Source organism: Centropristis striata, chromosome 21 (assembly GCF_030273125.1).
Source record: "Centropristis striata isolate RG_2023a ecotype Rhode Island chromosome 21, C.striata_1.0, whole genome shotgun sequence".
NCBI classification, from domain to species: Eukaryota; Metazoa; Chordata; class Actinopteri; order Perciformes; family Serranidae; genus Centropristis; species Centropristis striata.
In genome coordinates this window covers 25,443,612-25,466,109 of record NC_081537.1, presented here as the reverse complement: position 1 = coordinate 25,466,109, position 22,498 = coordinate 25,443,612, and the positions used below count along the sequence as shown (strand labels likewise).

Below are 22,498 nucleotides of genomic sequence, written 5' to 3'. Positions count from 1 at the left end.
TTTCAGTAATTTCTCAACACATAGCTTTATTCTCTTTCAAACAAAATAAATGACAGACACTGACTGACCGTGGGAACAAATTTATTTCTATTTTGTCTCATGTACAGAAAGAATCAATTTACAGTTTACAAACACCTGACCAGGTTGATGAAGCAGATGATCTACAGTCCTCAAAACTCCAACAAACTGTTTTAACATCGACCGTGTCCTCTCAGTTGTTGTGTAAAATCTCCGTCCAAAACACACAAAAATCTACCGAGAAATTACAGATTATCTCATGTAAAACAAAAACAAGCGAGGAAAGCCACAATTGCACAACTCAGAATAATAATAATTCCATATCTGGTCCCAGTAAAATGTACATTTACAGCAGTGGACACGACAGTTCAGTAGGAATCGCCTCATGGCGTCATGGTTATTCTTCAGACTTTGAGTTACATCACATGTTCAGTTTGTACCGACTGACACGGCGTATGAACAGCAAGCAGGTGGTGGAAAGGACCAACGAGTTAGCGTGACCTTTATACAGCCTTCACTTCAGAATCAAACCAAGAAAACCAAAAAACATCTTCAAGTTTTACAGTGGTGAGCTTTTATCTGAAGGATGTTGTGATTCAGTCACAGTTGTTGGATGTCGGAGGCAGTGTGATGCGTGTAGTAGATGCCTGTTGGCAACGAGTGTTGGTGATGCGTGTTGGTGATGCGTGTTGGTGATGCGTGTTGGTGATGCGTGTTGGTGATGTCTGTTGGTGATGTCTGTTGGTTATGTGTGTGGGTTATGTCTGTGGGTTATGTGTGTTGGTGATGCATGTTGGTGATGCGTGTTGGTGATGTCTGTTGGTGATGTATGTTGGTGATGTATGTTGGTAATGTGTGTTGGTGATGCCTGTTGGTGATGCGTGTTGGTAATGTCTGGTGGTTATGTCTGTTGGTGATGCCTGTTGGTGATGTATGTTGGTGATGTATGTTGGTAATATGTGTTGGTGATGCATGTTGGTGATGTGTGTTGGTAATGTCTGGTGGTTATGTCTGTTGGTGATGCCTGTTGGTGATGTATTTTGGTGATGTCTGTTGGTTATGTGTGTGGGTGATGCATGTTGGTGATGCGTGTTGGTGATGTCTGTTGGTGATGTATGTTGGTAATGTGTGTTGGTGATGCATGTTGGTGATGCGTGTTGATAATGTCTGGTGGTTATGTCTGTTGGTGATGCCTGTTGGTGATGTATGTTGGTGATGTATGTTGGTAATATGTGTTGGTGATGCATGTTGGTGATGCATGTTGGTGAAGCGTGTTGGTGATGTGTGTTGGTGAAGCGTGTTGGTGATGTGTGTTGGTGATGTCTGTTGGTTATGTCTGTGGGTTATGTGTGTTGGTGACGTCTGTTGGTGACGTCTGTTGGTGATGTATGTTGGTTATGTCTGTGGGTTATGTGTGTTGGTGATGCATGTTGGTGATGTGTGTTGGTGATGTATGTTGGTTATGTCTGTGGGTTATGTGTGTTGGTGACGTCTGTTGGTGACGTCTGTTGGTGATGCGTGTTGGTGATGCGTGTTTGTTATGCGTGTTGCTGATGCCTGATGGTGATGCGTGTTGGAGATGCGTGTTGGTCAGTATGTTCTCTGTAAACATTTACGACCGGAAGTGAATTTTGTTAGAACTGGGTTAAGAGAAAAGTTCAGTGTTTCTTCATGTAACCTGTGGACGACGGGAGCTGCCAGAATATAGATAAATATGAATTTAAAAAAGCTCTTTAAATAAGCCAGTAAGCCATATAGCTTAAAAAGAATATTATTTTTTTAATTTTATTTATTTGTAGTTAACTTAATTAATTTAAAAAATCCCTTTTATTTATTTATTTATTTATTTATTAATACTATTTTATTTTTGTATTTTATTTATTTATATTTATTTAATAAATGACGGGAAAATAATTATTCAAACTAACACATAAATACCAAAATTAAAAATTAAAATAAATAAATACATATATTTACTGATCAATACAAGAAGAAATAAATTAAACTGAAATATTAATTACATTTAATTATTAATTTGTGTCACTTTTGATTTTTTTTAAATTATTTATAATGAATGGCTACATTTATTTTTTATATTATTTTGGTAAATTTTAATGGAATTAAATTATTTAATTGAATCATTTATTTATTTATGATTCTGGAAGCCTCCGTCCTTCATAATAACCGAGTTCATTTTGGCAACACGATTCAATGCATCAGTGCGTCACATTTTTGTGCCAAACATCCTGGATCAATTTAGAAAAACCTTTTCATTTAAAAACACCCTATTCTACAGGTTACATGCACATTGTATACACATAAAATCTCATATAGTTCATCGTACCATTTACAAGTTTGGTGAAAAAGAGGATAGATACAAGAAATTAAGATATTAAAGGACTCAACAGCCGCAATAAAAGTTGTCAGTTTTGGCAGGCATGCTCCCCAGAGTGACGTGTTCCCACCACAGTGCAGTGTGCTTCGTTAGTGACCTGCATGCCTATCACCCGATCCTCTGGGAAAGAAGGCACTTACAGGAGAGAAGTGGTACAGGCCCTGTCGGGAAACAACCCCTGTAGGTCTCAGTAGAATATTAAACAGGCAAGTCTTCAAGTAAAGTGGTGCTTTTGCTGTTTAGACTCGCTGTTTCTTGGCGATTGGGGGTGGGGTGGGAGTTGTCTGCAGGAACCCGGAGAGCTGTGGGGGGCTTTAGGTGCCTTCGGTTTATTTCATACATTCATATGCATGCAACCTTTCTTTCAAATGTCTGGGAATCTATTTACACAGCAGAAATCGCAAAGAAGTCTCTGTCGACCGATAAACAACAGGAGAGAAAGGCAGAAAGTCCTGACACGTTCTCACTCCGAACCTGTCAGATACAGACACTTCGGCAGGGAAACTCATTGTCAGATACAAGAGCACAAGGAAGCCTATAGTGTCCGGGGCTTTACATTAATTTCAGCTGCCAGGTTAACAGCCAAATGTAGCTCAAATTTGATAAGAATTTCAAGAAAATGTTCTTGTTTTAGTTCGTAGTTCAATTCTCCAAGCAGAAAACCTTGGAAACCAACACACTATATCAGAAGAAGAGGCGCAACAAGATGACATAATTAAAAAAGCGCCCGTCGAACCTCAAATACTGGAAGCTGGAAGGAAATATGACACAATAATTAGCCTGCGAGCACAACCGGCTGGAGACTAATGTAAGAGCCTGATGCACATCATCAGTTATTAGCTAAATCTGTTTTCATTGCATTTTGTCACATATTGTCTTAATCAATGCATAAACTCTTCCATCACAGCAAAGTGTCAAAAGTTTTCTGCAATATTTAAAAACTTTGATTGAAATTACAGCATTTCCACACGTTTCTTTATGCACAAATATAAAATGTGCATTAAACAGTCGGATGGAAACACCTAATGTAAACCCAACAGTCATTATTAGACATTTGGAGCAACTGATGTAATATAAAGAGCACAAAAGTCCGTTTAAGGTAAGACACAAGGAAGCCTCCAGCATCTGGGGCTTCACATTAACTCCAGCAGCCAGGTTTACAGCCAAATGTAGCTCAAATTTGATTAGAATTTCAAGAATATTGACGGAATGAATGCTTGTTTAGGTTAGTTTATCCAGTCAGAAAACCTTGGAAACCATCATACCATTAAAGAAGAAGAGGGCACAACAAGATGACATGATTAAAAGAGCGCCAGTTGAACTTCAAATGGTGACAACTGGAAGGAAATGTGAGATAAAAAATTGCCTACGAGCACAACCGGCTGGAGACTTTCCTTAATCAGTGCACAAACTATTCCACCATGGCAAAGTGTCAAAACTTTTCTGCAATATTTAAAAACTTTGATTGAAATCACAGCTTTTCCACACAGGTTTCTTTATGCACAAATTTAAAATGGCATAAAAAGAGTTGGATGGAAACACACCTAATATAAACCCATCCGAGTCATTATTAGACGTTTGGAACAACTTTTGTAGTATAAAGAGCACAAAAGTCCGTTTAAAGTGTGCAGAAGTAATTTTACATCATGTTCTACGTCACCTACATGACTGCTTCCAGTAGTATGGAAGCAGGTATTCAACCCGAACCCTGAAGTTATTTCTAAACAATAACCAAGTACTTTTGGTCCATAAATAGACAAAATTTCTCATATACTCATATTGAAACAAGTCTGCAAAACAATGCAGTAAAGTAAGTATTTATGCTATTAATGTTTTTTTTCTCAACATCTTTTTGAAGCATCACAAACATTTATGTTTAATGCATCTTTATCGACTGAGAAAGGAGGCTGAGACAGAACGTGAGAAAAAAATTGAAATGGTAAACGTAAACATTGTTACACATCAACGCATATTATAGATACGTTAAGTTATTTACAAATAAATTCAACAACTTTTCCAAAACTTTCAAGGATTAAATTTGAGATTAGATTTGAAATTTCATGATTTTTTCCACCTTTTTTACGATTGTGGGAACCCTTCTAACTGTATGTTTACTTTGAATACACAAGTTTATTTTGAAAAGCCACTGTGCCTGTAACAAGAGACCGACCCTGAAGAATTCTTCATATCTTACGCTGACAAATGGTTTGTATCTGACCAGTTTGGAGTGAGAATGTGTTTAAAGTCCAGATTTTGGCAATAACTCAACGACAGAGAAGGATGACGTTAATATGAAGCTCAACATTTCTGAATAAGTAGTTTGAACACATGAACACAGCACAGGAGAGAGAGAGGAAATCAAGTTCATCCCTGAAGGAGCAAAATGCAAGTCGCACGCTGGACTCTAGAGATCGCATTAATCCGTCACAGGGGCTCAGGAAACTTTTAGAGAAAAATCAGCACAACTGATAAGTTCCCGACACGTTCACGCTCTGGGAAGCTGTTTCCTGTAAAGAAAACTTATTCTGGTGAGAGTTTAGGAGCAGGGAGAAACAAACAGAGCTCATCTGTGCCTTTCAAGTCCAGAGAGGAAATCTAACTCATCAGTCCCATAAAAACCTCAATTATCCAATCATTAGTAAGTGCTTTATTCTTATATTTTGCTCTATAAAATGGCTATTTCCACAGTCAGTGTATACATGGCTCAGACGATGGTTCAGTGGCGTGGTAGGTGACAGAATTCACGATAAACTGGATACGTTTCAGCACATGACAGATCATCTCGGGAGGTTAAAGCGACAGTGAGACGACGAGAGGAACCGGAGCACCTCGAACGACACGACGAGCCGGTGGAGCGTGGTTGTGCTTATTGTGATCTCTCTCGGTGAAAACATCTCGCTTCTACTGGTGTGGAAAGATTCCCGCCTTTTTCTTTTAAATGATTCAAAGTCAGTTTACTTCCTGGGGTGGAAGACCATGAGCGGCCGGTCCTCGATCTTCTGCCAGGGGCTCTTCTTGTTCTCGTCCTTGTCGTCGGGGTCGTCCTCGGGGCTCGTCATGGAGTCGCGCCGGTTCTCGCTGTTGCTGCTGCGGCTGCTGTTCACGCGGCTGCGGCCTCTCCGCGGGATGGTGGATCCTCGGGACGACGGGCCTTCGTCCAGCAGCGGGGTGAGGGAGTTCTCCTCGGGCGAGACGGGGCGGCCCTCGCTGCTGCTGGGTTCGCTGTGGTCCGGGTACGCCAGCTTGGAGTAGCACTTCCCGCCGCTGCTGCTCACGCCGTGGCCCTTCCGCCCTCCCGTCCCCCAGCGCTCGTCTTTGCCCTTCCGGTTCATCATTGATTTGCGCTCTTGGGATTCCAGCGGCGGCTCAAGGTTGATGTCTCGGGACGCATTGCCGGGGCCACTTAAGAACCCGCCGATCCCGCCTCCACCGCCACCACTGAGGTCGTTCCCAGCATCGATGTAGGAGTGGCGAACATGGGCGTTATTCCGTCCGTCCAGGGAGATGAACCACGCTCGCGGGTGCTGCTTCACGCCGAGCTCCAGCAGCTTCTTCTCCGTCAGCGCCTGCAGCTCGCCATTCATCTGCGCCATGGTGGAGTCGTTGAAGAGCACCGGGATGGTCACGGGGCCGCCGGACGAGTCGGACGCCCAGCTGGGGTCCTCGGAGTCGTCGCCCTGGGAGCCGCCCTGCTGCTGCTGGCCTTGTTTCATGTGGTGGTGATGGTGCTGCTGGCCGCCGCCCATCTGAGCGCCATCTTTGTCCTGGTCCTTCCCGTCTTTGCCGTCCTTGGAGAACTCGGAGGGAAGACGCATGTAGTGCGCCGGGATGACGAGGGTGGGCACCATGCTGCGGTACATGTTCTCCTTCATCTGGTCGATGGAGCTGCAGAAGATGATCTGGCCCGGTTGGGTGTTGAGGGACGTGGGCCGGGCGAGGCTGTCCGCCGCCGTGGCCGAGTACTCGGGTGGTTTGTCGGACTGGCTCGGCACGTAGCCCTGGAAGCGCGGCGGGGACGGCGGGTCGGAGGAGTACCCTCGGTTGTCGTTGGCGTTGTGGTGGCGGTGGTACTCTGACTCCTTGCCCTCCATGGGGCTGTAGCTGCGGTTGTAGTCTTCGTGCAGCAGCGGGTTGTCCAGGTTGTTGGTCTCGGTGGCTCGGGTCACCTTCATGGGGAAGCTCTCGCCGCGCTGGGGGCCGGACGCGTTCTTTCCCTTGGCGTGTCGCAGCATGTGAGCCGGGACGTGTTTGGTCAGGTCCTCCCGGGAGCTCTGGTAGTCTCGGGACGGAGACATTTCAGACTTGTCGTTGGAGGGGTCGGACTCGGCGTGGCCTCCACAGATCAGGTTCAGGCGGGATGTGGACGTGCCCTGGTCTCTCTTGGCACCGTTCAGATTCACGGCGTGGGGTTTCCCCTGCTGGCGGCGAGGTTTCAAACATTTCCGTCTGAAATATAAAGAAACACTGAAGGTTAGAAACGACAGAAACAGCAGCTGACTGCTGGGATTAGAAGAGTCCGAACCCACAATTTGCACTTTTCACCACCAAAACCACCGTTGCATTTCTGTCATTTTTGCTATGAATAGAAACCTAAATGTGAGACCTGCGCCTACGCTCCCCACACCTGCAGTAGTAGAGCAGCACACAGAGCAGGATGAGCACCAGCAGGGCCAGAGAGCCCAGGATGGACAGCAGGAACAGGGTGTGGTAGGTGGTGATGTCCCTCAGGCCTGGATGGGACAGACCCAGTCCTGCAAGACAAATCAGAGCAGAAAGACGTCTAAGAATCATTTCTTGTTTTTGCCTTTTTGTCAACACTGTCTGACGTCCCCACTCAGTCTCAAACCCTTTGGTTCCTGGTGAAGAAAAGTCAAAGTAGCTCATAAATAAGGCTGTATGATAGGTTGCTTCAGGATGGACATTGCATTGTTTGCATGCCTAATAGTAAATTCATAGTACATGCAATGTCAAGTAAGACAAGGTCGATTTAAATCTGTGTGTCAGTGGCTTTTTCCTCTAAATGTGCACCAGAATCATACATTTAACTATAAAATGCAAAAAAGTTTTCCTCCAGGGGAAGAACCCAGCAGAGGGTTGCAAAAATTCCTGTTGGCTAATTTTTCATATTGCAAAACAATGTCTTGCAGGGAGAAGAAAAAACACTATTTGTTATTATGGGGATTATTATATTAACACCAAAAAAAGTACAGAACATCATCAGCCTCATCCTGCCAAGAGGAATGTTCTATTGTTATGTGATTTAACCTATTTCAGTGAACAAATGTCACATATGTGAATCTTCACCAGAATATCACCAGGTAAAACCTTCCCCTCTCACAGTTTCATTATATTCTTTTAACACGTGGCTCTGAGAAGTAAACACATTTCATTACAGTGTGATTTTCTGTGTTTTGTGTCTCTGGGGACCAACAGGAACATCTGCTGTCAAACACTGCAGATAAACACACAGCCAGCAGGAGAGGAAGGTACCTGCAGAAGAAGGGAAGGCAGCCAACCAGTATCCCATCTGAGGAACCACCACGTTCCACACGAACTGAGAGCCGTCCTTCTTGATGTAGCCTGTCCCGTTCCTGACCCACAGGCCTGCAGGGAAACCTTCATTATTACCAGGTATTCCTGATGCTGCACACAGTTTAACCCTCTGAGAAAAATAAGCCTTTTATCACAGGCAGAAACTGCAAAAACAGAAATTATTGTTTGATTTTCAACATTTCTGACCGTGCTTGAACAAATAAGTTATGATGAATGCTTCTCTCAGGAAAAAGAAATAATTTTACAGATTTTAATGAAAATAAAAGCAAATCTAAGCTCAGAAACGTGATATTTCTTCTAAATCTTTTTATTTTACATGTCTCATTTAAACTTTGCCAAAATTAAAGCTTTTACACTAAATGGATCTTATAAAAACATTGAATTCTGCTCTCTTTAGTGTAACTGTGAAGCCATTAATGACTCAGCTGAAACCAACAGTGACATGACAAAAAATTGGATAAACTCAGATTGGATACAATTTTTGTAAAATAAATTATTAATGAAATTCAATTGTCCATTTTACTTTTTTTTGTATGTATGATTTCTGTCATTCTAACTGTGTTATTCTGCACAAAGACATGTTTGAGTTGTTCCCACTTTTAGCCATGATTGTGATGATTCCATAGAGCTGCAGCACTTATAGATTTTATATTGTAGTAAAAAAAACAAGGCCACAATGAGTAAAATGTAAAAAGAGCAACAACAAAAAAACACGTCATGAAACATCTTGTTGGTGTTCAGTTAAACATTGACAAGAAAATCTAAAACCTCAATAATAAAAACGTAGTAAAATATATATTTCTGTGCCTGTAGATTAGAGGTAGACCGATATATCGGGCTGATATTTGCGCTTTTTACTTGTAGCTGCTGCTGATACCGGAAAAAAGAAAAACACATCAAATATGTGGATCATCTGAGGCGCCACCACCTCGAGGCCTATAACAACATCCACATTGTTTGCTATCCAACTGTTAATATGTTTTGTTTGTTTTGTTAATAAATGTTTCTTTTTTTGTTTAAATTGAGACTTGTGCAACATTTGTTATCATTGTGTCGTTTTTGTCATGTAAATGGAGGGAGAAAAGGCAATATCGGCCCAAAAAAACCATCAGCACACATCGGGCATCGGTTAAGACTGATGTCAAAATAATCGGTATCGGCATTAAGAAACCTGTATCGGTCGACCACTACTGTAGATATTAGATAGATATTCCTACCAGTCTTGGGCTGGTAGAGCCAGGCGGGGACGCTGGTGGGCATCCTGTTTCTGGTGTCAGACGGCAGCGGAACTGAGACGTGGATCGGATCAGAGACCTGGATGGAGCTGCCGTCTTTATCAAACAACTGGATGCTGACCACGGCCAGAGCCGTCAGGTCCGTCCACCCCGTCTCTGCACCTGAGGACGAGTCAGCACGAGTCACTCCGTCAGCCTCGGTACAGTCAAAGGATCTGATGAGTCAGCACTTCTGAGGCTGAAGCATGACTTCATCGTTCTCTCTTTAGTAAATATTAAATGCTGAGTATTTCTCTCAGTGAGCAGTAAACATGAATCATCATTCTGTGACTGAAATGTGAAGATTCTGCAGATTAAATGATGTCATGTGAACACGGAGCACTGGGGAGCAAACAGGGAGTGATTTCAGACAAAGATGTTGATATTTAAGAGGAAAAAAGGTCATTTCAATTGTTTTAATGTTATTTTTCTTTTGTAATGACATTTATATAAATAGATTTTCGGCAAGAATGCCTCACTTGTATTTTAATTTTTTAAGCCTTTCAAAATACACATTTTTAACTATTTTCAAAACTTCAGAAAAAAAACTGTGTGATGCAGAAAAGATTATTGAAAGAGAGCATAATTATTGAGCATATTCTTGTTCCGGGTCTCAGGAGGATATTGAACGGCTGCACGATTTTGAAAAAATATCTAATTGAAATTATTTTGACAGATATTGCAACCATGATATGATTCACGATATTAGAAGTAATGATCATTTTGCATCAATATTCTCCATTTCATTGAAAAAAAAATATATTGAATTGATCCTGGTGTAATTTTTTAGCCAGGATCTTTACAAAACAAATACATTTTTTAATGTCTGTAAATTTGACCTGTAGGCCAAGGCTTCTAAAAAAAAGAAATAAAAAAAATTATTAAAACAAATATTGCATCTACTGCATGTGTGGATATGTGAATATTGCAATAGCCAATATTGCATAATAATAATTTTAAAAACTAAATAAGAAATTAAATTTGTAGAGTTGTATGACACTTAAACATGCAGCCTGTAAAACATACTGTGGATTTACTGCAAATTATTTATTTTTTATTTTTTTCTTCCTAAGAGGTCATCAAGGACGGATCTATGGTCTAAAATATCTTCATATGCTCCAACAAAAACATTTCCCTTCAACAGAAACTCAGGGACTAGATGTTCTTGTAAATTACACAAAAATCTGTCCACCAGGGGTCACGTTGACAGAATATTTTCTGTCATTGATGGGTGTTTTTTTTAACAATGATGCTAAAATCTGAAAGTCGTGCATAATTTTGACACCTCCGTTACAGCCTTTACTTTAAATAATTTACACCTCTGTCCAGTTAAAACCACAAACTCTACAATTTAAGATTGTTCTTTACATTAATTATTTAAAACAATCCAATTAAATGCTATCAAATATGTCTTATCATTAAAACAATAATAGATAATAATAGATTATAAGGGACAACAGGAAGGTCTGACGCAGCTTCTGCTGTCCACAAACTTCTTTCCACCAGCAGATACATCCAAGAGCAAACTCAAGACTTATTGTTTTAGTTTGGCTTTTACTTGAACCATTTTTAAATATTTTTCTGCTCATGCATCTTAGTGTTACAACATCTTCTCTTTTATCTAATAATTTATTTGCTATTATTTATTAGTTTATATATAATATATATATATATATATATATATATATATATATATATTTAATCATGCTCTACTTTTTAATTATTTATTATTTTCATCTTTTTTATCTAGCTTTTTTTTTAACTTTTTATTGTTATTGTTATTATTAACATTAATATTAGTATTATTAATATTGTTATTGTTATTATTATTATTATTACTACTACTATTTACTTTTGTTTTTATTTTATCTTGCCTTACTTTATTTTTATTTATTGTATCTAATTAATTTCTTATTGTTTTAATTTGGCTTTTACTTGAATAAAATATTTTTCTGCTCATGCATCTTAGTGTTACAACATCTTCTCTTTTATTGAATAATTGATACATTGATTGATTATACATTAGTATATATATATATATATATATATATATATATATATATATATATATATATATATAAAATCATGCTCTACTTTTTAATTATTTATTATTTTCATCTTTTTTATCTAGCTTTCTTTACTTTTTATTGTTATTATTAAGATTAATATTATTATTATTATATTATCATTATTTTTATTATTTACTTTTGTTTTTATTTTATCTTACTTCATTTTTATTTATTTTATTTTATCTAATTAATTTCTAACCTGCTACATTGAGATGGAGCTCCCTCAGTTTGTGTTTGTTTTTGAGGGTGTTTGCTTGTTTCTATGTTTTTTTATTATTATTATTATTATTTTACCTTTTGTATGTGAAGCACTTTGTTTTACATTTCTCTTGTATGTGTATGATTGATTGACTGATATTTTCCCACCTGAGCTGTTGGTCTCTTGTCCGAGCAGAAACGGGAACCCTCCGATCTCGTACTGCGTCCTGGCCGTGGTCAGCGCCGCCGACAGCGCCGTGTAGTTGGAGTTGGACGGCAGCTGCAGCGACTTCCTCTGCAGCTGCACCAGCGGCTGGTTACGACCTCCTGCAGAAACAAACAAACAGTCTGAGTGTAACCAGTGGAGGCTACTCTGCGTTGTGTAAAATTGACGCTCAGACCAGTTTTCCTGTTGGAGGCGATCTCCGTTTATTCTCACAGCCTGACAGATACAATTAACAAAAACAATTTCCAGTTAGTCCTGCCCTCAACTTCAGCTCCAAAGCAAATGTACAAAAGTATATTACAGATTTTGACATTTAAAACAACATTTAAGCATAATGGTCAATTAACGGACATACACAGGAAAGAAATGCAGCTTACCTCTGCCATTAACAGTCACAAACGGGCAGAGGTACGCGCGAGGACCCAATATATATACAGTAAACGGACACACAAAAATGATGTGGATTACAGGAGCTTAATGAAACACAAGCACAAGCAGACTAAAGAGAATAACATGTCAGGTAAGAACTATATATACAGATTTTGGGAAATTATAATACAAGAAATCAAAACTAAATATTAACTATCCTATTTGCAATATTTCTGTACAATATTCTATATTCTATATTAGCCTTGTTACATGAAAACAACCACGAACACGCCACGTCTCATCCCTCAGAAGGTGAAAACGGGTCACAGAGACAGATAGAGGAGGAGAGTGAGGCTGAGCTGCAGCTGTTGCCATGGTCACAGCAGCAGCAAATAACTGGGGTCATCCAAATGTTGTGCGGAGAGATCTATGGAGCTGAGTGGACAGACAGACAGACAGGGAGGAGGTGTGAATCTGTCCTCACTGCTGCAGACACACTCACTCAGAGGTGATGACAGCAGAACGGCTCAAGGGTCAAACTGAGTTCTCAGATCCCAAAAATAGATCAACTGCTTCACAACACGTCTAAACTGTCGGCTGAGATTCATAAATTTGAAAAACTGGCCTGCTAAAACTCCTCAGAGTGAGCTAATAATCCCTCACAGACCGGAGGAACGACAGGGTAAGTGAGCATGCACGATTTATGATTTAATATTCAGATTCCTGCAGAGATAAATGTGTTTCTGTCTTCACCTGGAGAGCCGGAGAGCACCTGCAGCACGTCATCGTACAGGATGAGAGTCCCAGGTCTCTGGACCAGCAGGTACAGGCTCACTGAGGCGTACACTGGAGACAGAAAGAATAAAAACAGAACGTTCAGGTGGAAACAGGAGTTCAGTTTAACCCTCTGGGGTCTGTGATCGTGGCTTCCTGATCAGATCACACGACATTTACCTAAAAAACATTCAACACTGACATTCCTAGGTCATGTAAAACCAAAGATATGATAGTTTTAATTTGATAGTACAGAAATACACGAGCGTTTGTGTAGCTCTCTGTGTAATTTCCCACATAGCTTGTTTTGAAGAGTTGCAGCTAACAAGGAAAAAAAACGCCTATAAATATACATGTTTTTATGGGACTTTTTTTGTATATAGTTTTATTATATTTAAATTTTACCTTTTTATATGTTCATATTTGTATACTATGTTTACATTTTCAAGTTCCAAAACAGTTCATTGAGCATATTTGTGGTTTTTATTGTAGTAAAAAGTATCATTTTTCAACTCGGATTTCATGATTTTTGGGCTCAATATGTTGATCAAGTAAGTTAAAGTGAGAAAATCATTGTCAGATCATATAGGTGAAGAAAAATGGATACCAAATATGGGTATAATAAACATTTTTTATGTGGTACATGAAGGGCAAAATCAAAATTATTCAAAAACGGCCAAAATAGGCTCAGAGCCCAGAGGGTTAAAGGCTCTCTGTTTATCCACTTCTCGTTATCGTCTATTTGTGTTTTTCTGTGCTGTTACAAAGAGAAATCTCTGGATTTAACTGCAGATTTTAAAAACAATGAATTGCTTATTATGGCGTTTACTGTGCTGAATCCATTAAATTGTATGACTTTCATCAATATTACTATTAGAATTTAAATCTTAATCTTAAAGTAAAGTAACTAAACCAGTCGTGACAATATAGCTTTGAATTTTAATTATTATATATGTTTAATTGTTAAAATTATATTGTTGTTTTTTTTATTGTAATATTTTTTATTGGGTTTAGTTCTAAGGAAGACAAAATTGTTATAAAAGAAAATATAAGAGTGACTTAGTATAATAATAATAAATATGTATTATTTAATATATTATATTAAATAAGTCATTATATGTTATATATCTTTTATATTGTGAATATTTTTTTTTTGTTTTTTCATCAACTCATTCTTGTTACTATATTATGTTTTATTTTATATATGTTATGATAGTTAGATTTTTTGTATTAGTTCTTATATGTTGTTACTATATTTTATTTTACTTTTTATGTAAAATGTTGTTATATTTCATATATTTGTGTTATTTTATATTATCATAATATTATATATTATTATATTATTATATATATCATATTTTACTTCATTATATTTTAAATATATTTTTATATTAATTATTTTTTAATGATTGTTTCTTGCGTCTTATATTTTGTTATTATATTTTATTTTTATTGTCTTTTTTGTAATATTATTTTTTCAATTATTTTTTTTAGCAGCTCTTCACAGCTGAAGTATGTAATGTGTCTGTAATCATCTAAACAGAGCGAAATAAACATCTTGACTCTTGAATCTCTGTGTTCAGAGTGAGAGGCTGCAGCAGCCAATCAGACGGCAGCAGGTCGTTGTTAACGGGCAGATTTTTCAGCTCTTCCTGCGTAATAAACTGTGTTTTATTTCTCATAGGGACTTACGGGGGATGCGGCTGGAGTGCCAGGGCACCGAGTTGGTGACGTAGTCCTGTTTGGAGGCTGTGATGATTACCCATGATCCCGTGCGGTACGGGAAGCTGACCCTCAGGACGCCATCGCTGCCCGCCGTGCTGGACGCCAGCAGGCTTTGGTTGCCGTGGACGACCACCTGAGCGCCGGCCAGCGGCGAAAGGTCGCTGTTGTCGAACACCTGGACCTTAATCTGCACCTCTGGAATAAAATACATACAGTAATAATAATATTAATAATATTAATAATAGTAATTCATTAAAAATAAATCTATAATAAATTCTCTAATTTTGCAAAATAAAATCAAGTAATTATTTTGCTGTTTTTGCCTTATAAAATACTTAAATTATAATCAAAGATAGTTTTTTGTTAACCCTCTGATCCCTTTAATTTACTAACCCTTCCAAAAAAACGTAATAAAATTTTATACAGATTAATACTTTTTTCTACTTTTTCCTGCATAAACCTCTTAAACAACTTCTGTCCTGCAGAAAACTACCAAACATTCAATAATTTGAGGATTTTAACCCTTAAAATACTAGTTTGATTACAGAATGTCACTGAAAAAAATACACAAAAATTAAGTTATTTTCCATATAATAAATATTTTTTGGGTGGGGCATTGGTTTTTATCACAGCCTTGGATATGAGATCAAAAAGATCAAATCTGGTGAATATTTTGCATTTTATACCTCATAAAATACTTAAATTATAATCAAAGTTATTGTTTTTTGTTAACCCTCTGATCACTTTAATTTACTCCCCTTTCAGGCCCTTTTGGGCTGAAAATGTTCACTTCCAAAAAAACCCGATAAAACCTTTACAAAAATAATATTTTTTCCACTTTTTTCAGCATAGACCATCCTGCTCAAAACGACCCAACATTCAATAATTTGAGGACGAATAAAAAACAGACAAAAATTGAGTTATTTTCCACATAATAGATATTTTTTGGCTAGGGCATTTGTTTTTATCTTAGCCTTGGATATGAGATAAAATAGATCAAATCTGGTGAATATTTTGCTGTTTTTGCCTTATAAAGTACTTAAATTATAAAATAAAATAAAGTTTTTGTTTTTTGTCAACCCTCTGGGCCCACTTTAATTTACGACCCCTTCCAAAAAAACGCAATAAAAACTTTACAGATTAATATTTTTCTCTACTTTTTTCTGCATAAACCTCTTAAACAACTTCCGCCCTGCTCAAAACTACCTCAAAACATTCAATAATTTGAGTTGAATTTTCCATATAATATAAAATTTTTTGGCTATAGATAGATAAAATCTGGTGAATATTTTGCAGTTTTTACTTCATAAAATACTTAAATTATGATCAAATTTGTAGGTTTTTGTTCATTATCTGTAAATGATCAATTGAGCTTGTTTCAGCACAAAACAAAGAGACTTTTTCTGACAGTTTTGCAGTAAACAAACAGTATTTTACTGCAGTATTAAAGCAGACTCTGGCTTAATTTTTCCATTCACCCTCAGCTGTCTCACAAGGACGACATCGTTATGCAGCAGCACGAACACTTTCTCTTAAACGACCTTCAGAATGACGAGAAACCAGCGTGAAACTACCAGCAGCCGACCGCAGACCAACCGGGGAGAGAAGAACAATCCCTGTCTGATTCACTGGACATCAACAATAAGAAGTCACCCAGACACGCCATAATATCAGAAATAACAACAATAAAGAGGTAAATATGTTGTCTCTTTTAACGATTTGGCCTCCACAGTAAAAGCCTTTTATTATTTAGTTGTACCAGGCATTAAAATGAACAAGAAACTGAAGAAAACAAGGTGGTCTGATATATTTTTCCGTGACTGTATGTAATATAAACATGGAAATATGTGAAATGAACCATTTTCATCAGTTGATTACACTTATTAAGCCAAGCAGAAGAAGTTTCACCCTGAAAAATACTTTTAACTATTTTTAAATGAAATTATTAACCCATAAGAACCCAGACCCAGTAATCGTTAAAGGAAAATTATGGGGGATATACCACAGACAATGTTTTTTTTATAATGTTTTAAAAAAAATTCTACCCCTAAATGTCAAAGATCTGTGATGTGACATAAACGCTACATTGGGCGTTTATGGTATTTATGTTTATGATATTTCTTATTTTAAAATAAAAAATAGACAAATTTTTTGCTTACAGAAACACAAATTTGCCTTTTTCTTTGCATCTCCACAACATTTATCAAAAATTTTGACGTTAATAGTGCTGTTTAAGTTTTCAGATTTGTTTTTGAGTAACAAAATAAGAATAAATCAATAGTAAATAAAAACAAAAACAAACGTTTGCCTTTTGTTAGCAACTCCATAACATATATCAAAATTGTGACTTTAATTTGTTTAGGAAATATGGTCAGAACAAGTTAAATGCAATACAGGACACCCTATTAACGGATTAGAATTGTTAAATGGGTTTAAACTTCCTGCCTAGTAACAAAAAATAAGCTTTTTGAAATTAGCTACAACATAACAGGAGGGTTAAAGGAACAAGAACGATTCAGCTTCAGTTTAAACTCTCGTCTGTAGAAGCTCCGGTTCATTTCACACACAGACGTCAAACTGTTTAGGCTTCATGTGCCACTTCCATAGGAATGAACAGGCCCCGCCCCCAGCCTCTCTGTCAGTGTTTCCGTGGTGATTCTCTGGTGCTGACTTGTGTTTTGTAGGATAATCATGATGATGATGATGTTTCTGTGTCTGCTCTTCATCCTCTCTGTGTGTTTTTCAGCCCCAGAACATTTTGTTTCTCCTCTCGGCTCTCGGACGCCGGGATGTGGGTCACGCTGGGGATGTTGCCATGGTAACACAAAAAGCTGGCTTGTTGTTTCTGCTCCCTCCCTCACTCTGAAGCCTCCCTCGCCCTCCGGCCTCCTCGTGACAAACTTCACTCACTAATAGCTGCTTTCTCATCATAAACACTGTGTGTGTGTGTGTGTGTGTGTGTGTGTGTTCTTGTACTTCCTATATAGTGAGGACCACAACACGTTTTTAACCAACAGAGTGAGGACATTTTTGCAAAGTGAGGACATTTCGGCCGGTCCTCACTTCTTTAAAGGCTTTTTTGAGATTTCAGACTTTGTTTTAAGGGTTAAAGGTTACAAGTAGGTTTATGTTAGGGTTAATGTTGGGCATTTAGTTGTGATGGTTAACTGAAATAAAAATAAAAATGAGAGTTTTAAAATTGAAACTGAAACTGTATTGTGAGGTTACAAACAAACTAAAACTTACTGAAATTTTAGTGAAAATGTCCTTCGTTTTCGTCTTTGTCAACTTTTTTCATCCATAATGAAGATGGATCAGACAAAGGAAATAAAGGCAAAATTTACTGTGACCTCTTTATCTCCCACACAACAAATACCCCATTACAAAAAAATAAAACTAACAACAAAACAATTAAAAAACAAAATAAAATAAAGCATTTCAAAAGATAAATACTAAACTAAAACTAGCAAACTCACTTTAAAAAACGAATTAGAACTAACTGATTTGAAAACAAAAAATCGCAACGAAATTAAAACTAAAACTAATGAAAAATCCAATGAGGGCCCTCACAAAGATAGAAGTACAAGAATGTGTGTGTGTGTGTGTGTGTGTGTGTGTGTGTTTCCTCCATTGACAGAAACACAGAGAGTCCCATCAGGTCTCAGAGAGACGAATATAAATTCAGCTCAGACTAAAACCTCCAGAACTCTCTGAGCCCAGATTAATCCTGAGAACACACATTCATACTGCAGGTTTGTGAGAATTCAGTGATTCAGCTTTTAGGTTTTGTCCTTTTTCTTGAAATGTAATAAACAGTAAGAGCATCTTTTTACTGCTGCATCATCACTGGTTTATACAAGTCCAACAAAGCTGCAGATATTATTATTATTATTGTTATGTGATTATTATGTTATTTTTGATGATTTTTGATTCATGAATCTGCTGTTTTTCTCGAGTTACTGATTAATTCTTCAGTTTAAAAAATACTAGAAAAAAGTGAAAATTAAGCACAAGTGATTATTTACCACCAGAGGCTGGAATTATTTTTTTAAAATTAATATTTATCACCATGAAACTTCCCCAGTTTATGACTCACATTAAGACTAGAATATTATTTTGTTTTCCTAAAAATTAAATTTTCAATTTCAATCAGTCAAAAGCCATAAAAAATCTATATTCTCCATGTTTTTTAGGAATACAATTCTGTATAAATCAGGCTATGAATGATTACAGGATTTGTGAAGTTTTGTGTATGTAAGTGCCGTAAAGGGGGAGAAAAAATATTTTATTGTAAAATGTGATATATATTGTAATACTGCAGGTGAATGGGGTAAAAAAAAAAACAGCAAAACAAACAATAAAACTTCTCCAGTTGATGACTTACAAAAATACAACTTTTTTTCATGTTACAAGTTGACTAAAAGTTAAAGATCTAAATATGCAAATCAGGCAATATCTTGTTAAATATATGCAAATTTTCATACATTTCCAGAAGAGAAATCTGAACATTGGATAAAGCCAGACTGTTGTTTCATTTTGTTGAGTCAAAAGTTTTCACAGTGGGAACTTCATATATCTCACTATATCACTACATTAAAAATCAAACAACTTGCACCATGTTTTTATTAATAATGATGTATAAATCAGATTTATGAACAAAGCCCTCTGTACAGAAAATTCACAATATAAATATAAATAAAACTGGAAAGTTTGATAAATGTGAGCGCTGCTGAAGTGGAGAAAAAAATATATTATTATCATTATTTATTATTTTGCACGACACTACAGGTGAATAGAGTTAAAAATAATTAAATTAAAATAGATATCACCATGAAACTTCCTCAACTGATTACTGATATTAAGATAATTATTTTCTGTATTACAGGTTTTCTGAAATTTTATGTTTAAATATGCAAATGAGGCGTTATCTAATGTTGTAACTTTTGTGTTTATGTAACTTTTGCTAAATTTGGTAGAAATCTACAGACACAAATAGACAAAGTTTAGTAAATAAACACTTTAATGTGTATTTTGGATGTTTTCTTTCCACTATATAGATGAAAAAAATATCTCAGAATTGACCAGCTCATGAAACAATCTTTTGTGTCTCCAGAAACCATAAACTCTTAATGGATTACGAGAATATTTCCCGTTAGACGGTTTCCTGTTAGCTGATTCATCCTGTAACTCCTCAGCTTGTCAAGCTGCTGCTGTTTGATAATCTGCAGATTTCTTTGGACAATAATTTCTTTGCGAGTTGTTGCAGCTCTGGAGAAGAAGAAGTGCTGATTGTTGTAAAACGCCTCGAGGTGTAAATTAACTGACGATGTAATCAGCAGCTGCAGCTGGAAGCAAAATCTATTCAGTTTAATCTGAATTATCTTTAACAGACAAACAGAAGACAGAAATGCTTCATTAGCAGCAGAAACACCAGGCTAAAGAGAAGAAATATCAGCAGATAGAGATATTTAGAGGGTAAAAAAGTTGAATTAAAATGAATCCTGTTCATTAATACGTTCTCAGATTATTAATGTGTAAACATCTTGTTCATGTTGTTCTGGAATTGCATAAACAGTTTGTAGTTTAAGCATTAAAAAACATCATATTTTAAAAGTTGATCATGTTTTGCTTGTCTGTGAAGTAACTAAAACTGTCAAATTAAAGTTGATTATTTTTAAAAATGCTACGACCTAAAAAAATACTCAATGACACGTAGAAGCACAGATTTGTGTCCAATTAAATATTTTTTGTTTCTTCATTATTTATTTTTTTTATTGTTATTTTTTAGTCTCATATTATTTTAATTTATTTGATTTTTTTAATTTTATAGGAATGCTAGGAAAGTACAAAGAACATCATATGTAAACAGTTATAAATCTCTGTTTCCTAAAAAAAAATAAAAAAAAATAAATATGAATTGGAAGCAGCTTTGCACAATAATACAAAAATAAAATAATCAAAAATAGCTAGAAAAAGCTAAATAAAAATCAGTATTGTGTGCACAGTATCAGTGAATTGGTTACAATTTTAATAAATTTAAATAAAATAAATAGGTTAATAAACATGTGAATTGTGTCATCAGTATCAAATTACTGAAAATGTAATAAATAAAATACAATTATTAGTAAAAGTCAAAATGCTAAAAACATTTAAATAAACATAAAACATATAGCTAAATAAAAATGAGTGAACTGCTGAAAATATAATAAATAAAAATATATCATCAGTTAAATAAACATCAGAATTGAATGTTTAATATTAACCAATTTCTGCCAATTTAAATAAATAAAAATGAACTAAATGGCTTACACTATTTCTGAAGCATTGTTTCTCACATTACATATTGTGGGAAATAAAAGCTTTAATATCAGACAACATATAGTGATACATACTGATAAATCTGTTAATATCGGCTCATAATAATGATTTTATATTATTGGTTTCAGCCCAGTTTTCAGTCGGTTCAAGTACAGAGTATCACAAAGTGAAAGTAAAAGTAGAGTACTTGTACTCAGTTACAGTCAGCTGTCTGCCTGCGACCAGCCATGCATCTCTAAATAGCTTGAAGCATAAATAATGCAATTTAATTACATAATGCCCTCAAAAAACACCATAATATAAACACAGGAGCTTTAATGCTGCAGCTGCAACGACATGCATGCTGTTTATTCATGCTAATATATTATTGGGTCTTTTTGAATGCAGAAATGTGAGTTTTGTCTCAAATAATAACACATATTTCATGTTTCCACTGTCTTTGTTGCAGAAAAACAACAGTCCGGCCTGTTGTTGGAGGCCTGTCTGTATCTAAGGCCTTCACTGATCTCACAGCTGTACAGTAGCACTGTGTATATCCCCTCATGGATATTAATAATAGTAATAATAATATACCTTCAAACCAACATTATAAAGCGGATCTGGTTAATAAACGAGCCCTGGAGCCGGTCTGCTGTCAGGCTGCAGAGATCAGAGCGCTCCGCTGCAAACATCGACGCTTTTTGTCGACAAAAGCCATAAAAATGCAACCACTCCCATCCCTCATTGTGCTGCTGCTGCTGCTGCTGCTGCTGCATCCCCCCGCACGGCCCGGAGCTTACCGGAGGCTCCCTGATCCGGCAGAGATTTGGCCAGCGCCTCCCGCACCGCGCAGATCCACACGGACAGCAGCAAACGAGACAAGAAGCTGGCTGGCATCCTTAAACTACATGTCTAGTCCAGCAGCTCGGCGGCCATGGCTCCATGCTCCTGCAGCGTGTGTGTGTGTGTGTGTGTGTGTGTGTGCTCACTGCTCAGACATTTAGCTCGGGCTTTGAACAGGCAGAGCTGAGATGCTGCTGCCGTCTGCGTGTGTGTGTGTGTGTGTGGGCTCTGCCTTGTTTTTATTGTCTGAGCTGAGAGGAAAGTGTGCAACGTTTCCCTCTGCTGAGCTGCAGAGGAACAGCGGCTCTTATTCTGAAAAACACTTCCTCTGCTTTATTTCAATTAGTGCTGGAAGAAAAGTAAAAGTCCTGCATGGAAAACCTTATTATTTATTTATTTATTTATTTATTTTATTTAATATTATTATTAATAATAATAATAATAATAATAATAATAATAATAATAAAGTCGTCTTCAAGAAAAAAATCTGACATTTCTAAGAATACTTTTGCCTGTTTGAGTTTTAAATGTTATGCATATTGCAATATGCATAAAATAGAAAAGTACAAGTCATGCATTGAAAACATTTATTTATTTATTTATTCATTATTGTTATTGTTATTATTAAAGTCATTTTCAAGAAAAAAATCTGATATTTCTAAGAATATTTTTGCCTGTTTGAGTTTTAAATTAAAATTAATTAAATTTTTAGCAGGAATAAAATCGACACATTTTTCTCATTTTATCAGTGATTGCC

General features: G+C 36.8%; 1 protein-coding gene across 2 annotated transcripts; it reads right to left on the bottom strand.

Annotated features, from left to right (window-relative positions):
- Window positions 1-64: 64 nt before the first annotated feature.
- LOC131959411 (protein FAM171A2) lies at window positions 65-21,862 on the bottom strand. 2 transcript variants are annotated; one of them, XM_059324605.1, is made up of 8 exons: window positions 21,699-21,862; window positions 14,569-14,796; window positions 12,856-12,948; window positions 11,676-11,834; window positions 9,184-9,363; window positions 7,904-8,017; window positions 7,017-7,164; window positions 65-6,859 (listed from the first exon to the last, which is right to left on the bottom strand). In XM_059324605.1, the coding sequence occupies exons 1-8, from the start codon at window positions 21,793-21,795 to the stop codon at window positions 5,368-5,370; spliced, it is 2,511 nt and encodes an 836-aa protein (XP_059180588.1). In that variant the 5' UTR covers window positions 21,796-21,862; the 3' UTR covers window positions 65-5,367. The 2 variants fall into 2 exon arrangements, with proteins under 2 accessions (XP_059180588.1, XP_059180590.1); XM_059324607.1 differs by having other exon boundaries at window positions 7,038-7,164.
- Between the last annotated feature and the right edge of the window lie 636 nt (window positions 21,863-22,498).

Bases quoted from the DNA above. Each gene is read 5' to 3' on its own strand.
- LOC131959411 (XM_059324605.1), bottom strand. From the start codon at position 21,795: ATGCCAGCCAGCTTCTTGTCTCGTTTGCTGCTGTCCGTGTGGATCTGC. The intron at 11,835-12,855 runs GTGAAGACAGAA...TTGTTTCTGCAG, and splicing joins GGTGCTCTCCGGCTCTCCAG to GAGGTCGTAACCAGCCGCTG. The intron at 6,860-7,016 runs GTCTCACATTTA...TTTATATTTCAG, and splicing joins TGTGGGGAGCGTAGGCGCAG to ACGGAAATGTTTGAAACCTC.